We start from the raw sequence: 18,384 nt of genomic DNA on the forward strand, positions 1-18,384 counted from the left end.
GGGGTTTTTTGCCAGGTACTTGTGACCTGGATTGGCCTCCGTGAAGACAGGATACTGGGCTAGATGGACCATTGGCCTGATCCAGTAAGGCTATTACTGTATGTTCTTACCTGGGCAGATTCCAGCACTGGTCGCCATACGTGAAGAAGGACACGGTACTTCTCGAAAGGGTCCAGAGAAGAGCGACTAAAATGGTTAAGGGGCTGGAGGAGTTGCCATACAGTGAGTGATTGGAGAAACTGGGCCTCTTCTCCCTTGAAAAGAGGAGACTGAGAGGGGACATGATCAAAACATTCAAGATAATGAAGGGAATAGACTTAGTAGATAAGGACAGGTTGTTCACCCTCTCCAAGGTAGGAAGAACGAGAGGGCACTCTCTAAAGTTGAAAAGGGATAGATTCCGTACAAACGTAAGGAAGTTCTTCTTCACCCAGAGAGTGGTAGAAAACTGGAATGCTTTTCTGGAGGCTGTTATAGGGGAAAACACCCTCCAGGGATTCAAGACCAAGATAAGTTCCTGCTGAACCGGAACGTACGCAGGTAAGGCTGGTCTCAGGGTGCTGATCTTAGATTAGAGAAACTGGGCTGCTTCTCCCTCGAACAGAGGAGATTGAGAGGGGACATGATCGAAACATTCAAGATAATGAAGGGAATAGACTTAGTAGATAAGGGCAGGTTGTTCACCCTCTCCAAGGTAGGGAGAACGAGAAGGCACTCTCTAAAGTTAAAAGGGGATAGATTCCGTACGAACGTAAGAAAGTTCTTCTTTACCCAGAGAGTGGTGGAAAATTGAAATGCTCTTCCGGAAGCTGTTATAGGGGAAAACACCCTGCAGGGATTCAAGACAAAGTTGGACAAGTTCCTGCTAAACTGGAATGTACGCAGGTGAGGCTGGACTCATTTAGAGCACTGGTCTTTGACCTGGGGGCTGCCGGGCACAATGGACCACTGGTCTGACCCAGCAGCGGTAATTCTTATGTTCCTTTGAAAATTGTCCAAATAATTGTTTCCGCTCTGTCTAGAAAGTTTCAGTAATTTGTCTGAGATTTCAGTACCCTTCTTTGCACCCCATTTGACCTTTCCACACCGCTTGGGAGTGCTGGCATCACAGGGGGTGAGATGGGGTAAGGGTAATACATTTGATATATCACCTTACTATGATATAACCAAAAGCAGTTTGCATATTAAATAAAGGTACTTTCTTTGTTTATTGTTTATTAAAGGTTATATGCCACTACTAATGACTGGAACAGTCAAATACGAGCAGTTTACATTAGCTTTCCGATGGTGTCACAAAGCATGGGCTTCTGTAGTGGTGTAACAAAACAGAGCTAATTACATGGGCTGTTAACATGGTGTTACAATGCATCTTCCTGAACTAATCTCGTATCACATTCACCCTATGCCTATCCACACAGCCCCTATCAAACCATATACAAACCAAACTAAAATCTAACTATAAATATAGAATATAAACATAAGATATATAATAATAATAACAACTTTATTCTTCCATACTGCCATAATCAGATGACTTCTAGGCGGTTCACATCGAAGAGGGCAAATTACAGAAAGAAATGGTGAAGGTACAACATATTACATGAGGAATAGACAGAAAAATAAATTTAGTATGGCGGTGATAGGCCAAAGCACGTTACAAGGCTTCAAAGAAGGTTTGGATAGGTTCCTAGAGGATAAGGGAATTGAGGGGTACAGATAGGAGTAGAGGTAGGTTATAGGAATGGTCAGGGACCACTGCACAGGTGATAGGCCTGGTGGGCCGCCGCGGGAGCAGACAGCTGGGCGGGATGGACCTCTGGTCTGACCCAGCGGAGGCAACTTCTTATGTTCTGTTTAGGAGATGAATCTGTCCAACAGTACGATTTTAATTACTTTCCGAAAGGCGCCGTAGGTCAGCCTGGTTCCATTGATGTAGTTACCCAGCCAGGGCTGCTGTTTGCTTACTTAGAACATGAAAGACCTGTCCAAAAAGGATTTATATTTACAGCCGGTGATCTTTGGGTATGCAAATGTGTTACAGTTTCTGGTTGACCGTGTGGTGTTGTGTAGTACGAAATGTGGTAGAGGATAGGATGGCGCTAGTCCCCAGGCCTGCTTGAAACAAATACATGCAAATTTGAACATTTTTCGCGCCTCCATTGGCAACCAGTGTTGTATTCTATAGAAGGGGCTAATGTGATCACTTTTTTTCAATCCGTATATCAGGCGAACTGCCGTGTTCTGTACTATTCTTAATTTTCGTACTGTTTTCTTTGGGATACCCAGATAAACGATGTTGCAGTAGTCCAGTGTTGATAGAACCAAAGATTGCATCAATAATCTAAAGGAAGTAGAGTCAAAGTATTTTTTAATGGTCCTTAATTTCCACAGTGTGCAAAAGCACTTCTTCACCACTATATTCGTGTGATCTACCATAGTTAGGTGTGTGTCTAGTGTGATTCCCAGTATTTTTATAGTTTTAGCGATTGGGTATTCGTGACCATTTAGATGTAGCGATGTTCTGGTAATTTTGTGGTTTGGGCTTGCCAGGTAAAACTTTCGTCTCTTCTGTATTTAGTTTCAGTTTAATATATAATTAATATATAATAATATAATTATTAAATATAAAATACGCCCCTCAAAATAAAAGCTAACATAGCATAACAAATTAAACCAAGTCCAACTAAACCAAAAGGTAAAAAAATTGAAGAAATAAAATAAAAAATCAATTTTAAAGTCACTATCCCTAGTGGGATAAATAATAATAATTATTATTATTATTATCTTATGGTGAGTGGGAGCTAGGAGTTAAAAGCAGCCTCTAAAAAGTGAGCTTTTAGCTTGGATTTGAAGACTGCTAGAGATGGAGCCTGACATAATGACTCAGGCAGTCTGTTCCAGGCATACCGCGCTGCAAGATAGAAGGGACGGAGTCTGGAATTGGCAGTGGAGGAATAGAGTGCAGATAGGGGGGACTAACCCAATGAACAAAGTTTGTGGGTGGGAATATAGGGGGAGATAAGTGAGGAGAGTTATTGAGGGGCTGCCAGGTGGATGCACTTGTAGGTTCATTAAATCTATAAAATATATATGTCTGTGTGTGTATGTACATTTGTTTTGTTTTATTTTTGAGGCACTCCAAAATGAATACTTTGTTTTTCACAGATATGTACGATCAAGTGCTGAAGTTTGGTGCGTACATTGTGGACAACCTGCGAGTGTTCAGACAGCCCGTCCTGGTTTATATTCCTCCACATGCTGAGCTTAGAGGAGGCTCTTGGGTAGTTATCGATCCAACCATTAATCCGCTCTACATGGAGCTCTATGCTGACAAAGAGAGCAGGTATCACTTTTTATTATAAAGTTTCAGCATTATTCTAATATACTATGTTCATGTCAAGTGGAGCTTGCAGGAGTTTTTAATTTTACAAAATCTGAGACTTTGGTTAACATTTTTAATGGAGATCCCTGAATTGATGATTCTGTTGACTGTAGCCATCGCCTGTCCTTTTTTTTTTTTTTTTAAAGCAGTGCAGAACTGAACAATCTACCATTAAAAGCAAAATGTCATCTGTCATCTATCATTTAGGAAGGCTCTGAAAACATCTTTATTAAAAAAAAATATATAAGTTAAATAATTTTCCTTTTATCCTGACTTTTAAAATAGTTAATTTCTCTACTCGTAAGCTGCTTCGGACCTGCCACTAGGGCAGGGGTAGGCAATTCCAATTCTCGAGAGCCGGAGCCAGGTCAGATTTTCAGGATATCCACAATAAATATGCGTGAGATAGATTTTGCATCTAATGGAAGCAGTGCGTGAAAATCCTGAAAACCCGATTGGATTCTGGCCCTCGCGGACCGGAGTTGCCCGTATTTGTGCATACAGGTCTGACTCTGAACGCTCTTTTCTTCCTCCAGGGGAGGCGTATTAGAAGCTGAAGGGACTGTGGAAATCAGGTTCAGGAAGAAAGATCTGACAAAGACAATGAGGAGGATTGATGCAGTGTATGCACGGATCGTTGAACAGCTGGGTAAGAGGCGTAGGTTTATCTTCTGTGTGTATTCACGATTGAGCATCTATTCCTGGTAACGTGAAAATTGATCTAAACCAGTGTTTCTCAAACTTTTGTAGCTCTGGCACACTGTGGGCCTGTTTTGACAAAGCCACATGACAACAGCCCTGAAGCCCTTTTAAATCAGTGGTTCCCATCCCTGTCCTGGAGGACCATCAGCCAGTCAGGTTTTCAGGATAGCCCTAATGAATATGCATGGGGCAGATTTGCATGCCTGTCACCTCCACTATATGCAAATCTCTCTCATGCATATTCATTACAGCTGTCCTGAAAACCTGACTGGCTGGTGGTCCTCCAGGACAGGGTTGGGAACCACTGCTTTAAATCTCTTATGGGCTTCGGGGCTGTTGCTGCTAGCGCGGCTTTGTAAAACAAGGCCCTAAATGGAGCAAATTGCAGCACATAATTGAAATGATAAATTTGCAAAACCAACAAAAAATTAAATTTGAGAGTTATATAAAGTTCTTTACGCCATGTATGGGTGATTGTAACAACGGTGAAACGAAAGTAGAATAGAATTTCTAATTAATGCGATGGATGTGCTTTTTTTTTAGTGCAAATTATCTCAAAATGTGGCTTGATAGTTGACAAGCAAACATGCATTTCATCATCCACCATCTGCAGTTCTCTTCTTTTGATTTAATTTCTGTCAGAGTTGAGAGTTGAAAATCCAAGTTCGCAAAGCTAAGAAGATCCAAATGGTAACAAAGCCTTGATTGCTTTGTTGCTCAGATTAGGGTAACTAGTGCATAAAAAAATTAAATGACTTTTTTTACAAGTTTTCAAGAACCAATCACGTCAAAGAATGATGCTTGTCTGGGCAGTTGTATCCTTATGCACACAGACGCTCATAACATTGACAGACTCTTGCATATGCAAGGTACATGTCATGTATTCTAGTGTATACTTATGAAGGGAATTTTTAAAAGTAAAGTAAAATTCTGGAATCTCTCGTGGCACACCACCATGCCGTGGCACACAGTTTTTAAACGACACTGATCTAAACAGTGGTCAGGCAGTCTTTTGCTTTTAAACTGAGCAACTCTTTGCTGTAGAGAAAATGTATTCATTTATTTGCATTTTTTTTTTTTTTCATAAGGATGGTCATAGTGTCCTATATGCAATAACATTTAAATAGGATTTGGAGGGAGTTGCTTTTTTGTTTCTGAAATTCAGCTTTGTGTTTGCTTGATTGTCTGAGGTCAGGTTAACAGGCAAAAGACCTCTAATTAAGCCATAATTGTAAATAGAACCCTTGTGGTGCATAAAACCAGTGTATGACCAACTCCTGAGCTAACATAACAAGCTCGGGCTGTGCTGTAATGATCAGGCAATGGGCATTAGTACGACATCACAAGACTTTCCAGTTGAAAGCAAATATCAATGAAGGTGATTCGCATCAGTGTGATTGTTTAAGTGGCAGGAGTGGCTAACGTTTCTGGGATCTTACCCCCCAGATCCAGTAAAGTAAACACAGGAACATCCATTTATTGTTTGAACCAAAATAATACAATATTGTCTTGGTCGTACCACGCCATAGTAACTCTGTGAGGTCAACAGTACTAACCACGTAACCACAATACTTACTACTCGCAAATAAAAAAAACAAAAAACACATAATAATACAAATAAAAACAAATAAAAATACCAAAAAGTGACACATCCCAAAATATATTAAGTGGCACTCACAACCAAGTCCCTCCTACTCCCTTCCTCCCTCCCCCACACAAAAAAAATTGCCTGACCTTGATATTTGCCTATTAAAGAAACTGGCATTTCAGTTTCAGCAATGGACTTGAATATTTAACAAAGGAAAAGGCTTTATTCCTTCTGAATTGCTGTTTCACTGGACTTTTTGTATGGAAGTTCACAGGCTTTTGAGAACTTTTTGATTGACACTAGTACTAACCAAATCAGTTCTTTATTGTCCCCTAGAACATTCCAAATGTGTTTGCCAGCAGGTGGCACAAGAGAGCTACTGCCTTATGACATCACACTGCAAGTATTCTGTGCAGCCTTCTTGTCCCAAGAGACAGTGTCCAGCATATCCTAGGCAGATTCTCAAAACCTGCTGCTAGCGGTAAGGCCAGATAGTGCAGGAACAGTGCGGATTTTAATCTACACGGAATGCCACCGGAAACAACCGGCATGCCGGAGATAGCCGCAAATTGTATTTAAATGTAGTCAAACGTTTGACATTGTTTGCTGTGACTTCCCAGTGCTCATAGAACAACAAAACCTGTTCGTACTAGCAGGAAAAATAATGTCAGCTCAGAGCTGGTGGGCGGTTCAAAGAGAGGATTTCTTTTGATTTCAAGTGGAAGAAAGCCCATGCAAGCCTGAAAGTGCTTGTATTGAGAAGAACTGCACGCAAATCTGAGAAAACCCAAAAGCAAGAGCACACATTGGTGTCTGTTTTCTGTGCTTAAATATAAGCCTTCCAAGAAAAAAGAAAAATAGAAAATTTTATATTTAAAGATGCAAAAGAGCGGTGCCGATGTGTGCTTCATGGTAAAGTACTACATGTGGGAAGCAGAAACCCGAGGTACAGCTATCCGATGGGAGGAATGTTATTGAAGGAGAGTACCCAAGAAAGGGACTTGGGGGTAATGGTGGACATGACAATGAAGCCGATGGCACAGTGGCCGCTAAGAGAGCGAATAAAATGCTAGGTATAATCAAGAAGGGTAATACTACCAGAATGAAAGAAGTTATCCTGCCGTTGTATCAGGCGATGGTGCGTCCGCATCTGGAGTAATGCATCCAATATTGGTCGCCTTACCTCAAGAAGAATATGGCGTTACTCGAGAGGGTTCAGAGGAGAGCGACACGTCTGATAAAAGGGATGGAAAACCTTTCATACGCTGAGAGATTGGAGAAACTGGGTCTCTTTTCCCTGGAGAAGAGGAGACTTAGAGGGGATATGATAGAGACTTACAAGATCATGAAAGGCATAGAGAGAGTGGAGAGGGACAGAAAGAGAGAGATAAAGGGAGACAGAGAGAAATATATAGAAAGAGAGCTAGAAAGAAAGAGAGAGAGAAAGGGAGAGAGACAGAAATAGAGAGAGAGATATATATATAAAGAGAGAGAGAGAAAGGGAGAGAGAGAGATAGAGAAAGATTGGAGAAACTGGGGCTCTTTTCCCTGGAGAAGAGGAGACTTAGAGGGGATATGATAGAGACTTACAAGATCATGAAGGGCATAGAGAGAGTAGAGAGGGACAGATTCTTCAAACTTTCAAAAAATAAAAGAACAAGAAGCCATTTGGAAAAGTTGAAAGGGGACAGATTCAAAACAAATGCTAGGAAGTTCTTCTTTACCCAACGTGTGGTGGACACCTGGAATGCGCTTCCAGAGGGCGTAATAGGGCAGAGTACGGTACTGGGGTTCAAGAAAGGATTGGACAATTTCCTGCTGGAAAAAGGGATGGAGGGGTATAGCTAGAGGATTTCTGCACAGGTCCTGGACCTGTTGGGCCGCCGTGTGAGTGGACTGCTGGGCACGATGAACCTCAGGTCTGACCCAGTGGAGGCATTGCTTATGTTCTTATGTTCATGTTCTGGTTTTGCCTTCACCTTTGAGTCTCTCGATGCCACTTTTGCACTTCCTCCTATCACTAATAGGACTGTCGCTAGTTGGACTTGGGACTCTAGGAACAGGTAGTTCCCACAGATTTATCACTTGCTTTGTTTGAAGTGGGGTGTGGCAGTTGCTGGATGCAGTGTGATGGACCCGTGGAGGCCTTTCTGTGTAGACTAAGTGCCAACAAGGGGCTTTGGTCCACCAGGAAAGCAGCATCACAGGATATAGTCTCCATTATTCAGAGGGTTCCCTTGGTCCGGTGACATACAGTGGAGGCCCAGAAGAAGAATCTGGAAGACAGTTTGATGGAGGAAGAGGTTGCCTTGGGAAAGGATAACTACATGGTAAAGATTTTTTTTGCTCAGAAGGAGTTGCTCTTGCTAATTGACCAGGTTTTCTCGGTGCTCAAATGTTTCAGTTGAGGATTCAGCTCCATACGAAGGTAGAAGATCCCCAGCTGGAGGACAGCAGGAAGCCCCCTAAGCCATTCCCTATACACAGGAGATGAGCAGGGCAGTCCATACCAAGGATTTATCCTGTTCTGTCAGAGGAGAGCTTCCATCGCCCAAAGGAGGATATGCTAGTGTCTGCTGTCACCAAGAGGCGATCCCTATGAAAGGAAGTGCTGCCCTGAAGGAGCCTCAGGAATGCCATAGGGAGGCTTTGTGAAGGAAACCTTTCTGACAGTAGCATTGATATTTCAGGCTTCAATCTGTGAAGGTAACGTTGCCCAGGCATGTTTTCACTGAGTGGAGCAGTTGCCAGAGAGCTCCATAGTCCATTAAAACCCATCAGGGTGTTGGAGGCAGATTGTTTGGAGATGGGCCAGGACTTCTTTGTGGACAAGTATATTCTTATTTGGATTTCGGCCAAGGATATTACAGCATCGATGCCTGATGAACAGTGTGTGTCACTTAGGAATTAGACCTCAGATGTGTCTTTCAAGACTCAGTAAGTGTCCGTTTAAAGCACAGGTGTCAAACTCAAGACCCGCGGGTCGAATCCGGCCCGTCTGGCCATTCTATGCGGCCCGCAGTGCGATGCGGAATTTTCATTGCCATCCCCGGTGTTATCTTCTGGCTGGCTCCCTCCTCCTCACTGCCGCAGTGTGCACAAAGCTACGGGCGGCGGCTCCTACGTGCATCCCGCCCTCAGCTTGAAGCCTTCTCTCTGACGTCACAACGTCAGAGGGAATGCTTCCAGATGAGGCGCAGGACGTGCGAGGAGTCGCCACCTACTACTTTGTGCACACTGCGGCAGTGAGGAGGAGGGAGACAGCCAGAAGATAACACTGGGGGCAGCAGTGAAAACGCTGCATCGCACCTCGGGTCGCATAAAACAGCCAGGCTGGAGCCGGCCAGAAGGTAAGACACCCACCGGAGGGAGGGAAACAACAAAGGTAGGTGGAATGATTTTATTTTCAATTTAAAGATTGAATTATATCAGTTTTGAGAAATTACGTCTGTCTATATTTTGCACTGTTGAGGAAGAAATGCATTTGTTTCTTTTCCTCTGGGGTTGTACTGCATGCAGAGTCTTGAATCTTAGGGTTTCGTTTGTATATATTAGCACTTTTAGTTTTTGGTCCTGTATTTGCATGGGGTTATCTGTGTTCTGGTAGGAATGAATATTGAGAAGCATATAGTGTGCTTTGTGTAGTTTAATTTTGTGATTAACCATTATGTGTTGTTAATAAGATTCTATTGTGTGTGGTGTTACAATTAGTTCTATTATGGGGCGGGGTCTGTGGCAGAGATTTGGTGGGGGTCTGGCCCACGACTTAGCCTGTGCTTTGGATTTCGGCCCCTTAATGTCACTGAGTTTGATACCCTTGGTTTAGAGTAAGGATGTTAGGTGAGGACCTAGAAGTGTTGTTCAGTTCAGGGATTCTAAGTTGCCAGATTCCTGGAGGATTCCCAGGGGTGAATGCTAGGGTGCACTTTAAGAGAATCCTGGAGATGCAAGTGGTCCAGGAGAGTAAGTGATACACTGTGGTCTGTTTTGGAGCGATCACAGAGAAGGCTGGGAGCCAGTTCTGACAAGTGTAGGAGCCTCCAGGGAGGCACAATGAGGTTTCAAGGAACCATGTTATGGACCTGTCAATAGGCAGTTTTTCTGGAGGTTGGCTCCAGATAATATCACATCAGTGGGGTGATCAAAATGGTCTGTGATAGATATACCCAAGGGTTTGTGTGTTCTGTTCCTGATGCGTTTGTGGAGTCCTCTGCAGGTCTCAACTCAACAGCAGTGGTCAGTGCATTGCTGGATATATTGAGACAGTCTAGAACCCAACCAGATAATTATTTTCAAAGGAAAAATGGATGGTTTTTTGGAGAGAGGGTGATGGTGGATTCTCTCCTCCCATATGCCATATTCTTCAGTTCTGTTGCAGTTTCTTCTGGATTGCTTGTCATTGGTTATCCTTCCTTTGTGAGGAAGTTCCTTGTTGCCGCTTTAAACATTGGCTGACAGAGGGCTATATGGTATGATGTCAGAAGCCAGTAACTGTCTCTACCTGCATCTGGATTGGTCTGGAGCAGGGATCTCAAAGTCCCTCCTTGAGGGCCGCAATCCAGTCGGGTTTTCAGGATTTCCCCAATGAATATGCATTGAAAGCAGTGCATGCACATAGATCTCATGCATATTCATTGGGGAAATCAAGAAAACCCGACTGGATTGCGGCCCTCAAGGAGGGACTTTGAGACCCCTGGTCTGGAGGGACTCAAGGAAAGAAAATTAGTAGGTAAGATCTAATTTCTCCTTATATATTGAAAACCAAAACAAAACTCTGATGTGCTCCAGTATAGCACTATTATCACAAAAGTTTAATACATACATATTGTACTCAAAACTTTCACTGTAGTAGTATGTAAGGGATGAGGAGGAAAGTGTCTGTACAGGTAATATCAGTGAGTGTTTAATTTTGATTTTTCTAAAGATCTGTTGGGGTGTGGGGTTTGTTGTTTTTGGGTTTTTGTTTTTTTTTTTTTTTTGAATGAATGAATGAATGAGTCCTATTAATTTTTCATCTGTGGTTCCTCTCTATGGATTGGTAATAACAAAAATAATCCATCATCTGTCATTTCCTGGGGGGAAACAAAAACAGGTTCACCAGAGCTGCCTGAACTGGAACGAAAGGAGCTGGAAAATAAACTGAAATTTCGCGAGGATATCTTGGGGCCCATCTACCACCAGGTGGCAGTGCACTTTGCAGATCTTCACGACACACCTGGGAGGATGCAGGAAAAGGGCGTCATTACAGTTAAGCATTAGTTTCTCTTTTGCTTAATTATATAAATAAAATGGAGCCATGCAGGCAGTCTTATAGCAACAAAGAGGTGGATAATCAGATCACTTTGACTAACTTGGAGGATTACCTGGACAGATTGCTTGTTTTCCGTTTTCTCCCCTGCAGGAATGGTAATTTTTTTTTTAATTTGCAATTTTATTATTAACATAAGAACATGCCATACTGGGACAGACTAAAGGTATCCTGTTTCCAACAGTGGCCAACCCAGGTCCCAAGTACCTAGCTAGATCCCAATTAGTATACTGCTTATCCTGCTAAGCTAATTTCACCACGTACTCTGGCAACGAATTCCAGAGTTTAATTACATGTGTAAAGAAATATTTTCTCTGTTTTAAATTTACTACCTAGTAGCCCCCTAGTCCTAGTATTTTGGAAAGAGTAAACCAGCAATTCAGCTTGGAGAAGAGACGTCACCGCTTTAGCCTTTCTTCGTCCCATCCCTTTTATTATATTTTCATTGCCTTTCTCTGTACCTTTTCTAATTCCGCCACATCTTTTTAAAGATATGGCCACCAGAATTTGCTCACAGTATTTGAGGTGCGGCCGTACCATAGAGCGATACAAGGGCATTATAACATTTTCATCTTTGTTTTCCATTCCTTTCCTGATAATTCCTAACATTCTATTTGCTTTCTTAGCTGTCGCCACCGCACATTGATTGAGCTCAGGGTTTCAATATATCCTCAACGATGACACCGAGATCCTTTTCCTGGGCAGTGACTCCTAACTTGGAGCCCCACATCATGTAGCTATAGTTCAGGTTCCTCTTTACCACATGCGTCGCTTTGCACTTGCTCAAATATAATCATACATTCATTGAATGAGGTCAAGTCAGAATCAGTAAATTGAAACTTAATAGGACTTACCATGAAACATTTTCAAAAATATACTTCACGGAAATTCAAATAAGAGAGATATAATAACCTACTAAAAGGGAGTCGTAATACTTATGAAGTATCTGCTCGTTATAAGCACAAATCAGAACATTCAAATAATATAGATATAACACTTTTTCTTTAATACAGCTTAGTACATAATCTTCTTCACTATGAATAATTGAAACACCAGTAAAATGACCAACCTGTATTAGGAAAAAAAAAATCAAGTGTGATGCCATGCTCTCCCCATACTACTGTAGTTTAACAAAAACCACCAATGCATGCATAGTAAATGACGGCAGATAAAGACCTGAATGGTCTAACCCAGGGCTGACCAAGTCCAGTCCTTGCGATCTACTGGCAGGCCAGGTTTTCAGGATTTCCACAATGAACATTCCTGAGAGAAATTTACATACCAAGTAGGCGAGTGCAGGCAAATCTCTCTCATGCATATTCATTGTGGATATCCTGAAAACCTGGCCTACCAGTAGATTGCGAGGACCAGACTTGGGCAGCCCTGGTCTAACCAGTCTGTCCATTAGTTATTCGCATTAAAAATACACAATTAAATTAACTTGTCTCTTTGATATTTCTGGGCCATAGACTAAAGTCCACTTGGTAATGTCCTAGGTTCCAACTGCTGGTGTTGGCCATCCAAGCTCACTCCAGCCTATCCAACCATCCAGTTGTTTGCAGGATATCTGCTGTAAAGTCTGGCCATTAACGTCCTCAGGTTCCAAGTTAGTGGACTTCCCATTGATGCCCACCCCAGCCCATCCTATACCGAATCACCATATATGAGACACAAACCGTACAAGTCTGTCCAATATCGGCCTTAGTTCTTTTAATTTATACCATTTGTTTTCTAATTAGAGATCCTCTGTGTTTATCCCCCGCTTTTTTGAATTCCATCACCGTTTTCCTCTCCACCACTTCCCTCGGGAGGTCATTCCAGGCATCTACCACCCTCTCCGTGAAAAAGAATTTCCTAACATTGCTCCTGAGTCTTCCTCCCTGCAACCTGAAGTTATGCCCTCTAGTTTTACCATTTTCCCTTCTCTGAAAAAGATTTGGTTCTATATTTGATACCTTTCAAGTATTTAAATGCCTGTATCATATCTCCCCTGTCCCTCCTCCTCTCTAGAGTATTCATGTTTAGGTCTTCCTGTCTCTTCTCGTACTTCTTTTGGTTCAAAGCCCTTACCATTTTTGTCGCTTTCCTCTGGACCGCTTCAACTCTCTTTATATCCTTCGCCAGATCCGGCCTCCAAAACTGAACACAATATTCCAAGTTATACAGAGTTATAGACTCCTTTTCGTTGCAAACTTGCCATTCTGCTTTGGAATATAAATATCCTGGATTCGCTATCTACTATCTAAATACATTTCTCTCTTCCTCATTGAGTAAAATATTTAGCTATATGACCTGTTACATATTCCCATCTCTTCCATAGAGAACTTCCAAGTGCTCAATTGTACACAGTTCTGTAACCGGTGAGGCCCTAGGGGATGCTGCCTTTCCTCTTTCAAATGGCTGAACGATCTTTAATAATTCAATTTTTGAATTTGCAAGCAGTCATGCCAATATTTATGAAAGACTTGGACATAAAATAGCATATATTACTCCTTTGCTGTTACAATCAGCATTTGTACAATTGTAAATTTGGATGGAAAAATGTCAGTTTCCATAATGTTTGCATAACACATCTACCATGGTTTTGTTTTCTATATATTCAATTTTTCTATACCGTTCTCCCAGGGGAGCTCAGAACGGTTTGCATGAACTTATTCAGGTACCCAAGCATTTTTCCCTTTCTGTCCCAGCGGGCTCACAATCTATCTAACGTACCTGGGGCAATGGGGGATTAAGTGACTTGCCCAGGGTCACAAGGAGCAGCATGGGTTTGAACCCACAACCTCAGGGTGCTGAGGCTGTAGCTTTAACCAATGCGACACACTTCTGGATGTTATGTAACTTGTAAAAGAGCCAATCTTGCTTTTTAGGGCAACTGAGCGCTGTCCTGTTTGGGTGGGGTGGGGGGGGGGGCCCAGGAGCTCTGCCATGGCCCCAGCGGATTCCTGTGGCACCTCTCATGAACTTCCGACTCATCCACCCACCTCCTCCCAGCGCTGTAGTTTTAAATCAGTGGTTCCCAACCCTGTCTTGGGTGACCCCCCCCCCCCAGCCAATCGGGTTTTCAAGATATCCCTAATGAATATGCAAATCTCTCATGCATATTCATTAGGGATACCTTGAAAACCCAACTGGCAACCCTGTCCTGGGTGACCCCCCCCCCCAGCCAATCGGGTTTTCAAGATATCCCTAATGAATATGCATATAATGGAAGTGACAGGTATGCAAATCTCTCTCATGCATATTCATTAGGGATATCTTGAAAACCCAACTGGCTGGGGGTCCCCCAGAACAGGGCTAGGAGCTACTGTTTGAATGAAGGGTTCCGGGGCAGGCCTGCTCGTTGATGCTGCATGGCGGCTGCCCGAAGATTTAAGGTAGAACGCCAGGAGCTGGGTAGGTAGGCACCAATTTTGGTGAAAGCCATGGCCCCTTTGGCCTCTCCTGTTCCCATGCCTATGGTGTTGGATAATCTTTTTAATGATAAAGGCTTAAGGAGAATATGGAAGAGCGCTAATATTTTACATCAATTCACGTGTCATATGGAAGAGCAGTAACACATTGAAGATAGATATTTATATTGGTTACACGCATATGCCCCCTTTTACTAAACCACGATAGCGATTTTAGCGCAGGGAGCTGCGCTGAATGCTCTTCCGCACTGCTCCCGATGCTCATTGAGTTCCTGTGAGCATCGGGAGCAGTGCGGCTCCCTGAACTAATAACCGCTATTGCAGTTTAATAAAAGGGGAGATAGTATTCTATAAATAATGAACTGCTTTTACCGTATATACTCAAATATAAACCGGAATTTTGGGGCCCAAAAATGGGGGTCTTGGTTTATATTCGGGTCAATGCCACCTCCCAGAATTTTTTAAGGCTGCTGCTGCTGCCAGGCTCTGCCGCTTCCTCCTCCCTGTCCTATCATACCTCTGCCGATCCCTGGTGGAGGTGCAGCGGGTTTTCTGCTGATCACTGGTGGCGGTGAAGCAAGCAGTAAGGAAGCCGCTCAGCACTGAGAAGCAGCGCCAAATCACGCTGCTGCTTGTGCCGCTCAGATGAAGAAATTGGATCGCGTAGCTGGTTAGCAGTGGGGCAGGAGTTTGGAAAGCTTGCTCCTGCCCGCTGCACCTCCACAAGCGATTGGCAGAGGACCCGCTGCACCTCCACCAGGGAATGGCAGAGGTATGAAGATAGGGCAGGGAAGGGGGAACAGAGGGTAGAGCCTGGGAGGGAGAGTGCAGTCTGACGGGGGAGGGAAGGAAGGGTGCTGGGTGCAGAGCCTGGCAGGGGAGGGGAGGAAGGAAGGAAGGGTGCTGGGCACAGAGCCTGATAGGGGAGGGGAGGAAGGAAGGGTGCTGGGTGCAGTGCCTGACGGGAGGGATGGGAGGAAGGGTGGCTGGGTGCAGAGCTTGGCAGGGAGGGGGCTGGATGCAGAGCCTGACAAGGCAGGACACTTGAATATTAAGCCTCCGAACTTATATTCGAGCCAACCATTTTTCCTCCTTTTTGGGGGGAAAAGGAGGGTCTCAACTTATATTCGAGTATATACGGTAAATTCCAGATGAAAGAGAAAATCTTTTGGGATTAATATTGGATGCTAATGAATAGAGTGTGGTTTGTTTGTTTATTTCAAAAGTATTTTTATTATTCTTATACAATCTCACTTTATTCGGGGACCAGTGGGCTATTCCGCCTACCCGTCAGGATCTGTAGGAAGCCTTAAAACTTCAGAGGCTTTAATTCTCCCTCTCATACCTTATCACTGTGCATGCTCCTCAGTTTACCAGTTCTTCTACCTACAGGCCAGGCTGTAGGAGCTTATCTTTTCTGCTTGTGTTTAATTTCGTGGTATTTCAGTATTTTTCGTTTGCGGTTTTCTCCCTCGTGCTGTGGAGGTTCCGTGCGGGGACATCCTTGACTGCGGGAGATCGCAGACCGTTGGAAAAAGTCTGCTTCTGGGGGATTCCCTACTTGGTAGTAAGCATGCACATCAGATCAGGGCTCGGGAACCGTTCCCTTGGGAGCTTGCTCAGCCCAGGTTCATCAGAGCACAGGCTGAGCGGTTCCGAGGAGATGCAACTAGAATTGGAGCCAGACTGCTTTCCTCCTCCAGGCATCTGGGTGGCGTATCTGAGAGTGGCGGAGGTCTCCGGCCTTGATGGTCAAGTCGGTGGGGCTGTCAGAAGATTTTGAACTCCAAATTTCCAGTTCTCTGAGGCAAAGGATCTCCTTGTGAGCTGTTTTCAGCTCGGTCTGTAGTGTTTCCCATTCAGCACAGGTCACAGTGAGTACAGGCTGACAGCCTGAATCAGCAATTTTGGGGGATTTTTGAAAGGTTTTTGGGGGTGGTTTCTCTGTATGCTCTACCCCTCCCCAACTCTAAAAAATCCCCAAATTGCCATTTTTTTTTAAGGTTCCTGTGATCTTCCCGGACTGTTTTTCCTCAAAATCGGCACCCTCGTTGGCCATCTTGGATTTTTTCCGATTTGAATTAAAGTACATTTTTCATATTTTCAAGCTTTGTTTTTTCAAGAAAACTGCATGGATGGCCTCCCTAGGGCTGGATTCATACCTCATTTTCAGTGGATGGCTGTTGGATATGCAGTCATGTTCCATGTGCGCTGTGGCCCATGAGGGGTACGCAGCTTGCCCAGATTCTGTGCCTTTGACTTCCAAAGAGGGTCTTCTAGCACCTTCTGTACCAACTCCCATGAAAATGGCGTCAGGGGACTCTGGGGAGTGTGCTGGCGTCGTTTCGGTGAAACGCAAGCACGTCTCTGGCGAAAACCCCCACAAATAGCCCAAATCTAGAAGATGGGTTTACCTCGGAATTTGTGAATATGCTTTATCAGGCACATATTTAGTTAAAAAGTCTCTATCTGTTTCCCTTCTGTCAGCTCCAGCACTAGTTACAGGGACCCTGCTCCTCAAGACCAGGGTCTTTTCTGGGGTGCCAGCAGGTAATCCGGCTGTAACTGCAGTTGTGCTGGGCATTCTTTCCATACCTTTGCTTTTGCCGGGAGGTGCTGCAGCGACCACGGATGTGGTGAACTTGACGGATCTCCAGGATCCGGATCAGTGCAGAGCCCTGGATCTGGGGGAAGGATCCCACTGTGTGCTTAATTTCCCCACCCCACCCCCCCTCCCCCAAGTACATGCATCTTGTGGATTTGATCTTGGAATCTCTTCAGGAATTGAAGCTGCAGGCTAAACAGTTGGCCACTGCAGAGTGTTCACTCATGTGTGACCAGAGGCTACAATCTGCTCCCTTTCCTGATCATTCTAACCTTGTTCGAATTCTTACTGATATCTAACATAGTAACATAACATAGTAACATAGTAGATGACGGCAGATAAAGACCCGAATGGTCCATCCAGTCTGCCCAACCTGATTCAATTTAAATTATTATTTTATTTTTTTTTTCTTCTTAGCTATTTCTGGGCGAGAATCCAAAGCTTTACCCGGTACTGTGCTTGGGTTCCAACTGCCGAAATCTCTGTTAAGACTTACTCCAGCCCATCTACACCCTCCCAGCCATTGAAGTCCTCCCCTGCCCATCCTCCTCCAAACGGCCATGCACAGACACAGACCGTACAAGTCTGCCCAGTAACTGGCCTAGTTCAATCTTTAATATTATTTTCTGATTCTAAATCTTCTGTGTTCATCCCACGCTTCTTTGAACTCAGTCACAGTTTTACTCTCCACCACCTCTCTCGGGAGCGCATTCCAGGCATCCACCACCCTCTCCGTAAAGTAGAATTTCCTAACATTGCCCCTGAATCTACCACCCCTCAACCTCAAATTATGTCCTCTGGTTTTACCATTTTCCTTTCTCTGGAAAAGATTTTGTTCTACGTTAATACCCTTTAAGTATTTGAACGTCTGAATCATATCTCCCCTGTCTCTCCTTTCCTCTAGGGTATACATATTCAGGGCTTCCAGTCTCTCCTCATACGTCTTCTGGCGCAAGCCTCCTATCATTTTCGTCGCCCTCCTCTGGACCGCCTCAAGTCTTCTTACGTCTTTCGCCAGATACGGTCTCCAAAACTGAACACAATACTCCAAGTGGGGCCTCACCAATGACCTGTACAGGGGCATCAACACCTTCTTCCTTCTACTGACTACGCCTCTCTTTATACAGCCCAGAATCCTTCTGGCAGCAGCCACTGCCTTGTCACACTGTTTTTTCGCCTTTAGATCTTCGGACACTATCACCCCAAGGTCCCTCTCCCCGTCCGTGCATATCAGCTTCTCTCCTCCCAGCATATACGGTTCCTTCCTATTATTAATCCCCAAATGCATTACTCTGCATTTCTTTGCATTGAATTTTAGTTACCAGGCATTAGACCATTCCTCTAACTTTTGCAGATCCTTTTTCATATTTTCCACTCCCTCTTCGG

At 43.9% G+C, this 18,384-nt stretch overlaps 1 protein-coding gene across 7 annotated transcripts in view; it reads left to right on the forward strand.

Annotated features, from left to right (window-relative positions):
• ACACB (acetyl-CoA carboxylase beta) overlaps nucleotides 1-18,384 on the forward strand; it is a 272,288-nt gene that overhangs the window by 241,582 nt on the left and 12,322 nt on the right. For 6 of the 7 annotated variants that reach the window (XM_033954376.1, XM_033954378.1, XM_033954377.1 and 3 more), the window contains 3 exons: nucleotides 3,166-3,343; nucleotides 3,919-4,031; nucleotides 10,765-10,919. In XM_033954376.1, the coding sequence (XP_033810267.1) occupies nucleotides 3,166-3,343; nucleotides 3,919-4,031; nucleotides 10,765-10,919 (446 nt within the window). The remainder of the gene's footprint in view (nucleotides 1-3,165; nucleotides 3,344-3,918; nucleotides 4,032-10,764; nucleotides 10,920-18,384) is intronic. The other variant, XR_004540311.1, reaches the window with a different exon arrangement.

The sequence above is a fragment of the Geotrypetes seraphini genome, chromosome 8, assembly GCF_902459505.1.
Source record: "Geotrypetes seraphini chromosome 8, aGeoSer1.1, whole genome shotgun sequence".
NCBI lineage: Eukaryota > Metazoa > Chordata > Amphibia > Gymnophiona > Dermophiidae > Geotrypetes > Geotrypetes seraphini.